The sequence below is a fragment of the Argiope bruennichi genome, chromosome 7, assembly GCF_947563725.1.
Source record: "Argiope bruennichi chromosome 7, qqArgBrue1.1, whole genome shotgun sequence".
Lineage (NCBI taxonomy): Eukaryota > Metazoa > Arthropoda > Arachnida > Araneae > Araneidae > Argiope > Argiope bruennichi.
Window position 1 is genome coordinate 79,645,427 of NC_079157.1, and position 16,332 is coordinate 79,661,758.

The following is a 16,332-nucleotide window of genomic DNA, read 5'->3' on the forward strand; positions in this document are numbered from 1 at the left end:
AGAGAGCAGAAAAAAAAAAGTGCACGATAATTTGCGGTTACGTTTAGTTTTAAAATGTGAAGCAATTGTTTGTCAACAAATTAAACATGGAGCCATGTGAGTTGGACATAGAAAATGCAGTTTTCCCTAAGAAGTTTAAATACAAAGTTCTTAAAAAGAGAAAAATAGATTCCCAAAACTTTGAATGTGAACTGAGAATTGCTTTAAATGACTACGATGATGTCAAGGAATGGTTTAAACATTTCAAAGGAAACACCAACACTGAATGGCTATTAAGACAAAGTACAACATGTGAAGAAAATGTTCTTAATCAACTCTATGTGTGTCAAAATTCATCATTCGGTAAAAAAAGAAAATTCGATGTACGTTCATTGATTATAACTATAGTTAAAGTTTAATATGTTATTAACGATATCGTACTAAAGCATCAATTTAAACGTCATTTTATGCCTCTGTGACAGTTCATTTACAAACTATCAATTTATTACTGTCAAATTCTGATAAGTGTGCATTTTTTTATTCCCAATTGAATTTTCGTTTTTTAAAAAAGTTTTTTTTTTATTAAATTCTAAATTTTATCAGCAGTGCATTTGTGTAAATTAAAGACCACTGTTAATATTTTTTTAAAGGCTTCTAAGAATATTTCATCATCTGTCTGATAAGATGGACTTGCCTTTTCTAAATCTTTAACTATATCTAAATAATTTTATTAGCATCAAATTTTCAGATCAATAGTTTGATCTTAAATGATGCATATGTATTCTGCCTGCTGGGAAAATAATAATTAGAAAACTAATAAATATGTACTATTTGCTAAAAATGTCTCTTTCAGCTACATTTTAAAATTTTTTATCACTTTGAAATAATTAAACTTGAAAATTATGAAATTTCTGGATCAATACACACTCGCATAAGAAAGCAGTGATTACTCAAATGTACATTAAGATCAGTTTTATATCCTTAATTCTTTTTAAAATGATCTATTCTTATTTTCAATTTTATTGTTGTATTTTTATGAACTTCCCTTCATATGTACTTAACATTGTGTAATTTCTAATATTTAATTGGAATTGGATTAAAGGGAGGGGGAAATCCTTATATTTGTTTTACTGAAATTCATGTATTTGATAGAATATTTAAAATTTTTCATTGAAAAATAATTATTGGAATTAATTAATTATATAAATTTAGTGATAACATATTGAATTTAAATATTTAATTGTATTAAAAATAAATAGTATTAAGAATTAATTACATAAAAATTTTGGATTTTAGAAGAAAAAAGTATCATTCTAATTGATTGAAATTTTATCTACAGATTTTTTTTTTGTAACAGTAATGTATATGATTATTCTTTTTTGTCTGTAATTTTCTTGTTTGTACTTTTTTTGTGGTAATATAATAAACAAAGCTGTATTACTATTGACTAAACCCCCGGGGGAGCACCTCGAAATGAGGATGAGATGCTTCCGGCATGGTGGGTGGACCCATCAATGACGGGACGTATGTCCTTCGGGGAGGGTTCTACCATGGCCGGTGATGGCCCTTAGGACTCAACCACAGTTCCCGCCAATGTTGCTGTTGTGGTGGTCTGGTCATTTTGTTTTTATGGTTTAAATCCATGTGCCTTCGTAGCGGGTCGGAGAGTTAGATGGCTGACTTACTATTGACTAATCTATAATAATAATGATTATTTTATTCTAATTATCATGACTGTTTGCCTTAATGCTTCTATTTATTGTGACTACATTTGGAAAGAAGATGACAGCCTTTATTGCTATACATCCAAATCTTATTCCTTGAAATTAGACAATGGCTATAGAAATTCATTATTGATTATAGATGCTATTTAAAATTAATTCATTTTAAAGTAGTTTTCTAACACATTGCATGTCGCATTGCTTACATGTGTAACAGTAATCTTTCACAAGGTGTCATGTCACACTTATATGTAGAACAAGCATTTTTATCCTCTTATCTATGTCATCTGCATAGGTGAGAAACACTATAATGTATTTTATATAGTGTCTAATATTGTAGCATTTAGGAAAGTACCTTTTCAGCATGATTTTCACAGAAGTAAAGTAATAAAGTATGTGAGCTCCATCCGCTTATATGTGAATGATATAAAAATAAGGTATAAACTGATAGAACTAAAACAGTTATAGCAAATCATGCAATGCGCAACATATTTGATGTCAAATAATATGCCTTGGAATACAAATAATGTATTTACTTGAGGGTGATACAAAACATGCTAGATCTTTGGTATAAAATTAAAATTTATAGAAAAATTCTAAATTTTAAAATTTAGTTGACTTTCTCAGTATATTACTCTATTTACAATGGTGCTTTGAGTATAATAGATTTATAAGAATAATTATAATATGAGTGTCATACTGTTATTTCCTAAAAATTTTTATGCTGTAATTTAGAATTATTTCACTATTCAGTCTTATAAATAAACTGAGAAAATAGGGAACATTTTAAAAAGAAACCTGGTTTGCTAATTATATTTACTTTTATACATTTTATTAACACTTAAATAGTGAATTTTCATGAAAGCACTATTCAGCATAAAATTCAATAATCTCAATTATTGATTTATGTCTATTTGTTCTTCATAAATGCTATTTTCTATTTCTTAGTACATAAAAAACTGTTAACAATCTAAATACAACAAAGCAGGATTAAAGAAATGTATGATAATTTTTTAAATGTTTAACAGAATTCTTGTACTTAATTAGTTTTTGGACATCTAATAGAAATGTAAATAAGTACATTTAAAAAGATTTCTAGGAAAATATAGCTTTCTTAATATTTCTTTCAATGTGAAACAAATTTCTCCTTGTGACTTTAAAATTGCACATGATTAGATTAAAACTGTTTTTTTCTTCTTCCTTACTTTCATTACATTGGTTTTTGGACTTGTTGATATATGTATGTCAAAGGAAATCAGATAAGGCAATAGAAGATACAAATGCTTTACAAATTATCTTACAGCTTTAATAATTTTATCTTTTATGAGATCTCATATTTAAAGGTTCGTATTTTCTCATATTTCAATATCTTTTTAATTGTATTGTAGAAAAACATATAATCTTATTAAGTGTTTGTAATAAGAATAAGATATTTTTCTTAAAATTTGTTTATGATGTTTCACTTAGGTTAATTTATTAATAAAGTTAATTTTTTTTTTCAGGATGATGAAGGTACTAAATTAGATTTTAACTGCAAAGCAGCTATTTCTGTGAAAATAAAAAAGGGTGGCAAAAGAACTTACTACCAAGATGAATATGTGAAAAGAGGTTACAAAGGTATTATGAGAATTTGCTTCATTCATACTCATTTGATTGATAAAACCGAGGTACTTAATATGGCAAGGCAAATAGAGGAAACTAAAAAAGCATTCATTGGGTATTTTACAGAAGGTAAGTTAACATCAACTTTCTAAATCTCTATAATTTAATATCACTTTTTAATTTTGAAAAAAAAAAAAGAAAAAACATAATATTGTAATTTATATAAATGATCGACTTAGGTCTTATATGATTTCTTTTTAACAATACTTTGTAATTATATCCTCATATGTTGAATGCTGGTATTCATTATTTTTGAATCAGTATTGATAAAGAATTATTAGTTTCCCATTTTTTTTTTTGTATTTTCAAATAAATTTAATCACTATTTAATTTTGTACTTAATATTTAAATCTCTTAATGATTTAATATTATTTTTAATTTAATATGTTTCAATAGAAACATAGTTAAAAATTCTGAACTATGCTTTTTTAACAATGCTTTGTAGAAGAACGGGAAAAAACATCAAGGACTGCATTTTCTTTCAGCTTTTAATTCCTTCATCTGTGTATATCAGAAACAATGCATATATTTATGTATCATGTTTTAAATAAAGTTATTATTATTACAAAGTGTATCTTTCAGACAAAGGTGAAGATTTGAAATGGAGTTTTAAGTATTTTTTTTGTGAGCCCAATTTTTTTTTTTTATAAATAAGGAAATGGAAGATAAATATTGATAAATAAAAAATAAATTTGCGACATTTTTTTTGTTACATATAAATTTAAATGAATTTTTTTCATTCAAATTATATTAGATGTTTGTAAATATTGATTTTTTTAAGGCCCTTTCAATTTCTTTGCAGACCCAATATTCATTATTATCATCTGTGTTTACATCAAGCTAGTGCACAAGTCTCTAACAGCTGTGTGCCATCCAGCCAGGTTTAATGCTGAAAGCATTTCAAATTTTGGCCTAACCCTGCCAAAAATAATTTCTTTTCTTCATGAGCATACGGTGCTATGCAGTTTTTGGTCTTCTTTTTTACATCAAGTGCCCATATTAGCATAACTCTGATTCTATCATTTGGTTTCAGTATATGTCAAATCCAAGTTCAGCCATTTTTTAAAATTTTGATATAAATAGATTTGATAGAAGTTATATAGTTCAAAATTTGGAACTTTATTTGGCCAATAAATTTTAAGAATCTTTCTAAGCAAGTAGTTCGGAGGAATTTGATTTCTGTTTTTGTGACATGATATGACATTAAATTTTACAGTTAAACAGTGATTTTGTAATACAATAAGTGATTTGACAGTAAGTTTTCAAGTTTCATTACCATGAAGAATAACTGCTAATAATTTTGCATTAAATTTTTGTAATTTGAGTTTACTGCTTATATTTGATGCTTTTGAGAATCTGTTATTGTTCTGAATTAATGATGAGTCTTTTTAATTGCAATTTTTGTTTCATCATCTCTGCTTCCTATTTTACTTGCCGTATTTCCAAGGTATGAAATAACTAGTCTTTTTGATTTATCAGAAGTGAATAATTCATTTTAACATTTATTTTCATTGCCCTTTTTTTTTTTTTTCATTCACTTTCAAACCTACTTGTTAAGCAATGTTCTTGAGTTTTTCTATTGTTTACTTCAGGTTGGCAAAATTTTGGGGGGGGGGATGTCAGCCAACCTCCTTATATTATATTATATTTATTCTATTCTGATTTTTAGTAAAACAGATAACTTCAAGAGAGGAAAAAAACTTAAAGAATTTTATAATTGTATTCCAATTAAATTTGTTCATTATAATTGTATTCCAATTTTTGTTGTTCAAATGATAATATAAATACATATTAAATACATTAATCTTGTTTTTCCCCCATCTTTACAATATCTGTTATTATTGTGAGTCTGAATCCTGCTTTTTAAAATTAAAAAAAAAGTATTTTCTCTAGTATATTGTGAATTAGGATAGGTTATATGCAATTGTGATAATTTCACCAAATAAAACATTTGCCATAAAAATTGACTGTAAAAAATTTTGATCTTTTCATAAAAAAAAGAGAAATTTATTATATCTTTAAGGAACATTTAATAATACTAATAAATAACATTCAAGTTACTCATTTTCCCCCCATTCTATTATAAAAGACAAAAAAAAAAAAAAAAAAAAAAAAAAAGAAGCCATTAAAAAGTTTTCTCAGAAATTATATCCTTGGACACTGTGCAATATTAAAATGTAATTGTTTTCAGTTTTGATGACATCTTTTGTAGAATAGGAAATGATTTAAAAGAAAATGTTGAAATACCATCTCTTTCCCTTACTCAACACAGATTTCTATAGGATATTTTAAAATTGCATTAAAGGAAATTTATGTACCAATTGTTTATCAGATTTGGGACAATTTCTGGGAGTATATATTCTAATCTAACAATTCTGATTATACATATTACACACTTCTACATGATAGTGAAGAGGGGGAAAAATGAGATTAAAAACTAATGATGTTCTCAGTAATTTTTAATATTTGCTTTTCTTAAAACTTTTTTATAATATATGTTTACATACAGTCCACCTCCTCTGCTTTTGTAAAATATTTGCAGATATAATTTTTTTTTTTTTTTTTTTTTTTTGTGAAGCAGCTCTGTGTCAAGAAAGTGAGGGTGTTTTAAAGTATTTATAAATGAGTATGATTAAATGAATATTGATCAATAAGAAATGATTGTAAAGCCATGCTATTATTTAATATTGTTAAAAAGGAGTGCACATATTTCTGAAACAGCCTTGAGAACAATTTTATCTTTTACAATTTTCTGTTTTTTACTTTAAAAACTTTGATATCATTTTTATTTTCTATTCTTTTTCTCACAGGAACTGCTATCATTAATTGTGTGGATAATTAAAATGACCTGTGACTAAGTCTGTATCAATTATATGCAAACAAATCTTTTCTAACTTTTTTTCTATGCTAAAAGATAGATGACAGAATCACATCATGTATGATTCCTTAATATTCTTTTTAAAAAGAAATACATTACATTATTATTAGGCAAATTAAATGCATTTAGTTTATTAAAAAATATCTTGAGTGATTCCTTTCAAATATTTTCTAAAGAATTTTTCCTTTGACCAATGTAATTACTTCTTATTTTCACTGCCTTTTAAAATATTTTGATCATAATTGTAGAATTATAGAATGTGTTGGTACAGAGCTTCTTAAAATGCTAATTTCATTTTCAAGGGAATTCTTCACATGAATTATTAAGCCTTGAAATCATTAAGAGCATTTTCTTTTGTGTTACTTGTCACTGATTATTAAGTTAACATAATTCAATTTGATATCTTTATTTGAATTATTTCAATATTATTTTCCAAACAAAGTATTTGAAACAAAATTTCTTCTTTAAAAAAAAATTAATTTAGTGTTTTGATAATTATTTTTGTTTACACCTGTAAGTTTCGATATTATTATTTTTTGGGCAAGATTTTTTTTCTTTTTTTTTTGTAAGATTTGTTTATTAAGTATTTCATTAGAAAATAAAATAAAAAAAAAATATGCTAAAGTTTTTTGCTTGAAAATGAAGCTCAGATAATTTATAATGGATAGTATGAAATAATTCATGTTTTTATTATCTTGTAGATCATGTTTATTGTGAAATGAAGTAGAAATGATATAATATGTTAAAATAACAAACAATTAAAAAAAAATTTTTTTTAATAGGAATGTCTCCAAGTGAAGCTATTAGAAACCATGAAGAGATCTTGCTTTTAGAAGGTCATGAAGATTTAGGAAATAGTAGGAAAAATCCATCAGAGGAGTGGGTTTATTCTCTTTATGAAGAATGGACCAAGGAAATTGAAAATCGTCTGCAGTTGGAATCACAACTTACAAGGTATACGCTTAGCCTCTTTTATGATTTCATTTTTACCTGAATAAACTTCTTTTATGGGCAGAAATATTAAGAATATATTATAATTCGTTTAATTGAGCTCTTGATGCTTTGTTCTCGTAGTTTCATGAAAATATTGGTAAAAAATAAATAAAAATGAATTTGGAAATTCCTTTATGTTACATTTACTCCTTACTTCAGAAATATTAAAAATGTATCTATAAATATCTTTTGTGATATTTTTTGCTTTTGATATATTTAGAAATAAGGGGAAAAAAATGCAGTCTAATGTAGTTATTGGATTTTGTCTTGAGGACAACATTTCTTGTTGTGATCTAAATAGTAAGAAAGTTATAAGAATTGAATATGACACCAATCAAATATAAAATAAGTATTTTTCTGCATGCCAGAATAGATTAACCTGTAAAGAATTTTATAATAAATTGTTTTTGTAATCAAACTGAAGACTATAGATTTTTTTGAGTATGATTTTTTTTTCTCTTATTAAATGTTTCATTGTATTATTTGCAAAAATACTTTTTTTATGTAAATGCAAAAAAAAAAAAAAAAAAAAAAGGAAGGGGAGTTAAAAAAAATGAACTTATACTACAGATAAATGTTATTATAATATTTTGTTTTTCTGTGTAAAAGGAAACACAAGTTTAAGTTGCATTCAGAAAGCTCTGAAAATGCTTATATTATTCTTGCAAACTAATTGTGACTTTTTTTTTTTTTTTTTTACAATGCTCGTTTTTTATAAAGAGTTCATTTTAATATTTTAATTTTTAATTTTATGTAGATGATGTCTGTAAAAATTGACCTAGCATTTATTTCTCTGAATATTGCCCTTAACCTGATACTACTAATTACAAAATTGCATTTACATTGACTAATGTCTAGGTTAATGATAAAAGTTTAAAAAAATCAACTCTTTGTATGGCTCCTAATCTAAAAGTGTCTACTAGTAAAATGCTTATCTGCATCTAGCACACACAAAATTTCATACATCTGTCTTCATAATTTGTTGAAATAACCTTATTTTTATGTTTGTAGGTGGCTGTCATAAGTTTATTCTATAATATATGAATTAATTTTGTTCTGAAAAATTATCAAGTGTAAATTTTTGTCTTGTAGTATATCATTCAATCACTACAACTTCAAAGAAAAAAATAACTATTTATACATGCTGCTGTTCACTTTGACTGGTCAACAGTTGCAACTTTGATTCAATTAAGAAAGGAAGAGAAATTTGAGAAATTGATAAGGTACTTTAAGGAAGTGTTGCAAATCCAAATAAGAAAATAAAATTGTTTTCTCTCAATTATATACATGATATTTAACTTTCTCTTAAAATGGCATATTTCAGTAATGAGGATTTTCATGATTTATGCTGCTTGTAATTGCAATGCTGCTGCATGTGCATTCAATTACTGTAAGAAGAATGTAACATTGCTTAGGATTCAAAGATGTTTATTTTTAAACAGTTTTGCAAACACTTCATTTAATATACTATTTGATCATTTTTTATAATTTAATAATTACAATACATTTTTAAGAGCAAAAAGAATAAGAGCAAATTCATTTTTTTTTTTTTTTTGTGATTAAGCCATTTTAATAATCTGTTATAATATATATTTTATCCCTAAAATATAATATGAAAGACTCATTCAAACAAACCTGGAATATAAAAGACTGGTTTAAATCAATTTTGTCTTTTAATAACTTTTCATATTTTGTAAATAGAAGTGTGAAACTTTAACGAATATTTTGTGTGTGCATTGATGAATATCAGAGGAACATTTTTCTTGTTGATTTCTTTACACCATCAAGGCTTTATAAAAATTTAATTTTTAAGACTTTCTATTATTAAATTCAGCAGATGCCAAAGTGTAACTATTCAGTTGTCTACCTTATTTACTGAAGCTTTGTAATTGGAAGATATATGTTTAGGTGTAATATTTAAGGAAATAAGTATTTGTTTCACTTTTTTGGGCTACCCTATGCTTTATTTTTAAACTTCACATAAATATAAATTTAATTAATTTTTTCCATAAACTTATGAAGGCATTTTGCTAGGAAAAGCAGTTTATCACTGTCAAGTATGAATAGCTGGCATTTCTCTCGCAAGGAACTTCCAGGTGTTATAGCCTGCACCTCCATGTTTCTCTCAGAAATTCGACCCTTCTAAATAGAACTTGCATGGTTGGGTTGGTAATGAAAGGATTAAAACAGTGTATAAATTGATATAAAATTATAATATGCAAAAGATTATCAGTAAGCAAAGTTGTTATTGCTAATTTTCATGGCCTGACTTAGTCTGACCAAATCCAAAAATCCGTTGACAAGAAGAAAGTCAAAAACAAGGAAGGGAGAAGAATAAATTTCTCCCCATAGAAGTTCTAAACAGCCTTGAATAATGTCAGCAGAGGCCCGATGTTGGCGGCATTTCAGGCAAAGAGGGTGAGATTTTTCACCTTGTGAAAAGAAAAGACATTTAAGGTGGCCACTGGCAAGACGTGACATGGCAAGTGTTTGTTTTTCTATCACAAGGAAGAATTAAAGACCGGTCTTATACCAGTCATGAGTAGAGGGTACCATTCAATTCTTATTTAGGGATTTTGCCTGAGAAAAGAGTTCTGAGTATGTGAGCTCAGCAGATGAAGTTGCTAGGCTGCTTCCTTTCTTTGCAAGCCTTCTGCTATTTCGTTATCAAGTAGATCTACATGAGATGGGATCCACTGGAAATGAATATCATGTAGGAGTGAAATCAGCTTCAACTTCTGAAGAATAGACAAACATGCTTTATCTCCAACATTGGTCCAAATGTTAAGGTTTTACTGAGGTCTTACTGAGCTGCGGCTATCAGTAAGAATCCAAAGGTTCTTATAATTATTTTTGTGTAGAATGGTTTTAAGTCCCTCATCAGTTGTTAGTAGTTTGCTTCTAAAAACGGAACAGGCTTTTTTCCCCCTCCCTATTAATCGGTTGACAGTAAGCAAAGTAATTACTATTATTTATTAATTAAAGATTATTGCTATTTTATATTAGTAAAATTTTTGTCCTGTTAAAAGTATTCTTCAGCTACTTTCTAAAATATTTTTTTCAGAGCATCAGTATTCTGGAGGCTTCAGAATCGACCGACTCAACCTCCAAACAATAGCAAATCTAAGAATATTGTGAAATTGTGCAAGTTCGCAGAAGATATAAATGGCATGCAGATACCTGCTGACCTTCACGTTTCAGATAACGATGACGATGACGACGACAATGATGATGATGATGAAGATAGTGATTCTGAAAACCAATATGATAGCTATGATGAAGATAGTTCACCACAAGTCTCTTCCAGTTATATGAGTGTTAACACTGCTTCTCATCAAGCAACTGCTAGTTGTGCTCCTCTGAAACTGAATGTTCCAAATAACATTAACATTACTAGAGGCTGCACATTGCAGGTTATTAAGAATAATAATGGAGGCAAAAAGAGTAATAGTGGTGGGAGAATAATAGTGGAGGCAATTGGAAAGAGTACCAATTCTAGTCAAGGCAACTCTGTGCAAATTATTACAACAAGCCATGAAGATAATAAAAAATCAGTGTTTAAAGTTCTAACAGTAACTGCAAATTCTAGGAAGTATACTAATTTAGAATTAGGAAAAACTTTTCGTATTGTAAATACTCCTAAAGTGAACCGTAGATCTGTGAAAGATGATAATGTTATTATTAACTCTAAAGAGTGTCAGAATGTTTCAAAAAGTCTGCCAAAATGTGAAAATGCTACCAAAGTAAACAGTATACCTTTTATAAAAAACAGTGATGAGGATAATTTAAAGACTAGCACTAATATGAAACCAGTATTTGTGAGAGTTCAAAAAGGTGATGGTGATGAAGAGGCATCCTCTTTAGTAAAATGTCATAAAGCTCAAAAAGATACCGAAACAGTACTGCAGCATGCTCTTACAAAATTTAAGAACTCTGATAATAAGAATGATAATATTCCTTACAAAAATAAGCAGGCTTTTCAAGGAAATAAAGTGGCTTGTCCTAGATCTGATATTCATGATGAAAGTATGAAGCCAGTATTAAAAAACTGTGTTCAGAATTTTGTACGCAGTCCTCTTTCTGAAAATGTTTCTGATACTAATATTGTTTTAAAGAATGGGCAAAATCAAGGCATTAAAAATGACAGTTATTGCCCAAAGCAAGTTTCCAGAAATGTAAGTAATAACATTCAACAAGGTCCTGTGAAAAGAGTTATAACCGTTACTAGATATAGTGTTTCATCTCACTCTGGTAATCCGTCCAATAATAAGAAAAGAGACAAAAACGATTTGAAAAATAATGATCAGCAGAAAGATAATAAAAGTATTCAATTTCCAGACTCTGAAATGTTGTTTCAAAATCGTGAACAACAGTTTGAAAATCTTGAAAAACTTAATAACACAAATAAAATCACTCCGAAATCCACAAATGATTCTTTTGATAATTGTAATATTAGTTCTTTAGTTCCAAAAAATTATTGTGATAATGCTCAATCATGTTCCTCTTCATCACTTGAAAGTTTACCCCAAGTACTCCTTGAATCTGGTAGTGTACAAAGTATAACAAATCCTATTAGTAGTGTAGTGCAAGGTCTTGGTTTGTCAAAACCTATGTTATTTGACAATGTTCCAAACCTTCCAAAGCATGATGCTGTAGTTACTTCTAGTTCTGCTTTATGTCATGAAGATCTGCTCAGTGATGTTCATCATGAAAGTGCATTTCAAAATTCCAGCTACCTTGAGAGACTTCCTATTCAGGGCTGCCCTTTCCCTCTTCCAGAAGATTTGGACCGAACTTCAGCAGTAGAAAAAAGTTCATATATGGGAATTCAAGGTGGTGGAGATTCCCAGATGTTTCCTCTTCCATTTTCCAAAGATCTGTATGACTCTGTTGAAAAGAATGATACACAGATTCCTGTGAATCAGGATGAAAGTGATGATTCAAATCACTCATTGATGTTGTCTGAAACATTTTGTAATAACAATGATCCACCATATATTCCTGAAAACTCTGGAAATCACAGTATTAGTAATGATCTAAGTTACTCTTTGCATGATCCTGATTTCATTGTTAGTTGTAATGACATTAATTCCTCACAATTACCGGCAGGACTTGATATAAGTAATGAGGATAGCCTGCAAAACATGTTTCCTGACTTAAGAAAACTTGAAAATGAATTGAATAATTTCAATTTCGAATTTCCCACAATCCCAAATCATGAGCCAATGGATTTATGCAGTAGTCAGGCATCAGTCGGCAATCAACTCAGTTTATTAAATACATGTACAAATTCTCTTCCAGAATTGCAAGTTAATCCTCTTTCTTTATTTGGGAATTCTGAAGACAATATTTTACCCATACCTGAAAATTTAAAGGGTAACATTGAAGATATTGATATTTTGAAAAATATTCTTAATATAAAATGCAACAAATTGGAAAATAGTGAATTAGAAGAATTTTTCCAACAACCTGAATATCATAATCATAAGGAAATTTTGGAAAAGTGGGACTCTGAAATGTATCGATTGAGAAGTTTGTTGGAACAAAATGTTCATGATGGAAGATTAATGAGAGAAGCAAATCAGTTTTTGGAAAGAATCAAAGAGAGTATTGTTACTCCATCAGAATTGGCAATCTTCTTCAGTTCTGCATGTAGTTTGGAGAGTCAGAAAGAAAAACATTAAATTTGTAGGTGTGTGTAGAATATTAGAAGAGCTTGTTCTTGTTAATATATATATATATATTACAGTTTTTATTAATTTGGTACTTTTAATAATTTAAATAAAATATTATTCTATTATTCTGAAGTTCTCTGTCAGTTTTAGAATTTACTTAATTTAGTGCTTATAGGTTTTTACTCTATTCAAAAGGACAATTGTAAAGAGATGAAAATATAGATATTTTTTTTCTTTCTTATAATTCTTCATAGAATAATTTAAGCTTTTAGCTATATGCAAAAGATTTTCAATAAGCTTTTGCTGATTTTCACAAATGTAATGTTAATTTATATGAATATAGCTATACACAGGAAAGATTATTACAACATGAAAAATGCTTATAATGCATTTCTAATGAAACTGTTCAAAAGTTGATTGTATTTGAATTTACCAAAAGCTTATTCAGAAAATGAAAACATATTTTTGAATATAAAAATCGAATGATGTCGTTTACAGGACAGAGGGGCTAGAGTTACCAAATTTAATGTACACATGTTTTTGAGGATAAAAATATGAACTTCACAACAATTTTATAAATTTTTTAATTAAAATTTTTATTAATTAAGAACTAGGTGGAATTTTGGTAATAAACTCCCAAAAATATTTTCACATGGAAAAAAAAATGTTTGCACTGTTTCAAAATTAAGACAATGATCTTTTTAATGACACCAACCTAATAGTTGTCATGTTCTAATTTTACAAAATTTTCTCTAATTTCCCCCCCCCAAAAAAAGTTGAAAAATATTTTTTTATGTGATTTGTTACAACATTTTTTGTTGTAATGAAATTGAACCTAATTTTATTGTTTTATCAAATCACTCTCTGATATTATGTTACCATTCTTAAATCTATAGCTAACAACACTTGCTTCCACTAGTACATTAATTTACTATGAGATTTTCACTTTCCTATTGATGAAATGTATACAATTTTTTTAAATGCCTTTTAATACAAGCTCATTGAATAAATATATTTTTTATTTTTTGATAAGTTTTGACCAGTGAAATATTTTTTTTTTTGTACTAGCTTCAAATTAATATATTTATAATATAATAAGACAATAAATTTATTGATTTGCTTTTTCCTAATGGCAGATTTTTAATTTCATTTTAATTTTGCAGAAAATAAAATTGTTCTTTTGGACATTTTAACTAAGAAAATATCTTTATTAAATTGAAAAAAGGGAACAAAACAAACAAACAAACAAAAAAATCCTTTCAAAATTTAATAGTTGAGAAATTTTGATTTTTTTTAGTGATTTAATATATTTTTCTTGGCAAGTTGTTTGAAATTTAGTTGCATTTTCAGAGTATGCATTTTATTTCCCAAAACATTGTATTCTTTTATGCAGTTTATATGATGTGATATAGGTATTTTGTAATTTCTTTAATCTTGTAACTTTTTTTTTGTTAAATTTGTTCATGCATTGATATTTAATTTAAAAACATGCTATTTAATTATTATTGCACATATTTAACTTTTAAAGAATTAAAAACATTAAAATTCTTTTATTTTGAAGACAAGCTTTTAAATAAGCTATTGCATAAATTTCTTGAAACTGATTTTTTGGTGCCTACTGGTGGATTTCTGAGTATGTTGCTAGGCTGAACATTTGACTTTGTCTATTGCAAATAAAGCAATAGCCAAGAATGGCAAATTCTATAAATTATGAAAAAAATTATTATTAATAATAATAGTTAATATAATATAGAATTAATAATAATATCAATATATTATGAAATGCAATTAGTCAGATTCCTGTATATTTAATTACGTTTATTTTGTTATTACAATATTTATAAACAATACTTCAATAAAATTGTATACAAACATTGCTGCAACAATGAGTCACAATAATAAATGAATAAATAAAAACACGTTCATTTTTCATAATGACTAAAAAAAAAAAATTAATGGAAAATAAATCATTAAGGTTTTGTTTAAGTTAGAAATTGACTAAAATATGAAACTAAATTGATCAGTGTATTAAAAGAGGGACCTTATACCGTGCACAATCTAGGACCGCAAAGTATCTAAATCCCCCACTATCGGTGCTAAGGAAGATTTTAAAATTATAGTTTATTAGTAGCTTAACAGGCAGAATAGCTGATAATCTCTGTGAACAAATTGCTTGCCAAAGAGAACTAATTATTATATAAAGTAATAAAAATGAATATTGAAAATGCTAATTGCAAATTCATTTTTGACAATCTTTATTTTTGTCAAAGTGGTGTAACATTTATTAGTTTTTTTAAGCATTAAAATTATTAATTTTAAGTTTTATGATTATTCAAGAGGCAGTATATCATTTTGAAAATAGGGGATTTCTGTAATTTTCTTATTCATAAAATTAGTGATGGAAATGAAATTTTTGTAATATCTCGCATAGAAAGAATGTGACAATATTTAGTTACCTGTATTTTGACTTTTATAATGGTTTTTAAAAGTCGTGGTACAAATTCGAACAATTTTTGGTAGTATTTGAAGATATTTTACCCCATTCTTCTTGCAGCGCTTGTTTTAAATGGAATCTGTTTGTAATTTTGTATTTTTGAGCCATTATTTCGAGTGTGTGGTCCACAGACATTCAATGGCATTGATTTCGGATACTGTGGTGGTGTGTGTAGCTGCTGTTTACATTGAAAAAGACACCACACTTTGATGTTATGTGCAGTGTGTTTGGGGTCGTTGTCCTGCATTAAAATGAAATTTCCATCTAAACAAAAATTTTTAGCACTTTCCTTTAGATTGCTGAGACCATATGGGTCATCCAACTTGCTGCAGAAATTTCTCAAATCATAGGAGAAACGTAAATGCTGAAATTGTTGCGAAATGTAATTAGACAAGCTGGATATAAAAGTCGAATTGTTAGAGAGAAACCGTTCATCAGCTTGCAAATTCAAAAAAAGCGTTTGGAGTTTTCAAAAACTCATCAATTGAAGGCCAATAACTTTTGGAAGAAAGTTATATTTAGTGATGAAAGAAAATTCAACATTTTTGGCAGTGACAGCCGTCGCACCGTATAGAAAAAGCCTAATATCCCTTCATTAACCCCCTTAGTGGAATAAAATTTTCAGGAAATGAAATTTGATTTTTATTGATTGCATTATGAACCATATGGTTTACTTGGATATATTTCGCAGCAATCTAAAGGAAAGTGCTAAACATTTGGGTTTAGATGGACATTTCATTTTCTGGCAGGACGAAGACCCAAACAGAATGCACGTAACGTCAAAATGTGTTGTCTTATTCATTGTAAACGGCAGTTACACACACTACCATAACCCGCCGGCATCAATATCATTAAATATCTGTGGGCCATACTCGGTCCAAACAGTGGTCCAAAAACACAAAATTAGAAACAAAACTCATTTAAAACAAG

General features: G+C 27.6%; 1 protein-coding gene across 1 annotated transcript; it reads left to right on the forward strand.

Annotated features, from left to right (window-relative positions):
- Positions 1-37: 37 nt before the first annotated feature.
- LOC129975165 (homeobox-like protein HDP1) lies at positions 38-13,033 on the forward strand. The gene is made up of 4 exons (XM_056088132.1): positions 38-362; positions 3,203-3,431; positions 7,023-7,194; positions 10,298-13,033. The coding sequence occupies exons 1-4, from the start codon at positions 87-89 to the stop codon at positions 12,915-12,917; spliced, it is 3,297 nt and encodes a 1,098-aa protein (XP_055944107.1). The 5' UTR covers positions 38-86; the 3' UTR covers positions 12,918-13,033.
- The last annotated feature ends 3,299 nt before the right edge of the window (positions 13,034-16,332 follow it).

Coding starts and splice junctions, on each gene's coding strand:
- LOC129975165 (XM_056088132.1), top strand. CDS start 87: ATGGAGCCATGTGAGTTGGACATAGAAAATGCAGTTTTCCCTAAGAAG. Junction 363..3,202: donor GTAAAAAAAGAAAATTCGAT/GTACGTTCATTG, acceptor TTTTTTTTTCAG/GATGATGAAGGTACTAAATT. Junction 3,432..7,022: donor CATTGGGTATTTTACAGAAG/GTAAGTTAACAT, acceptor TTTTTTTAATAG/GAATGTCTCCAAGTGAAGCT.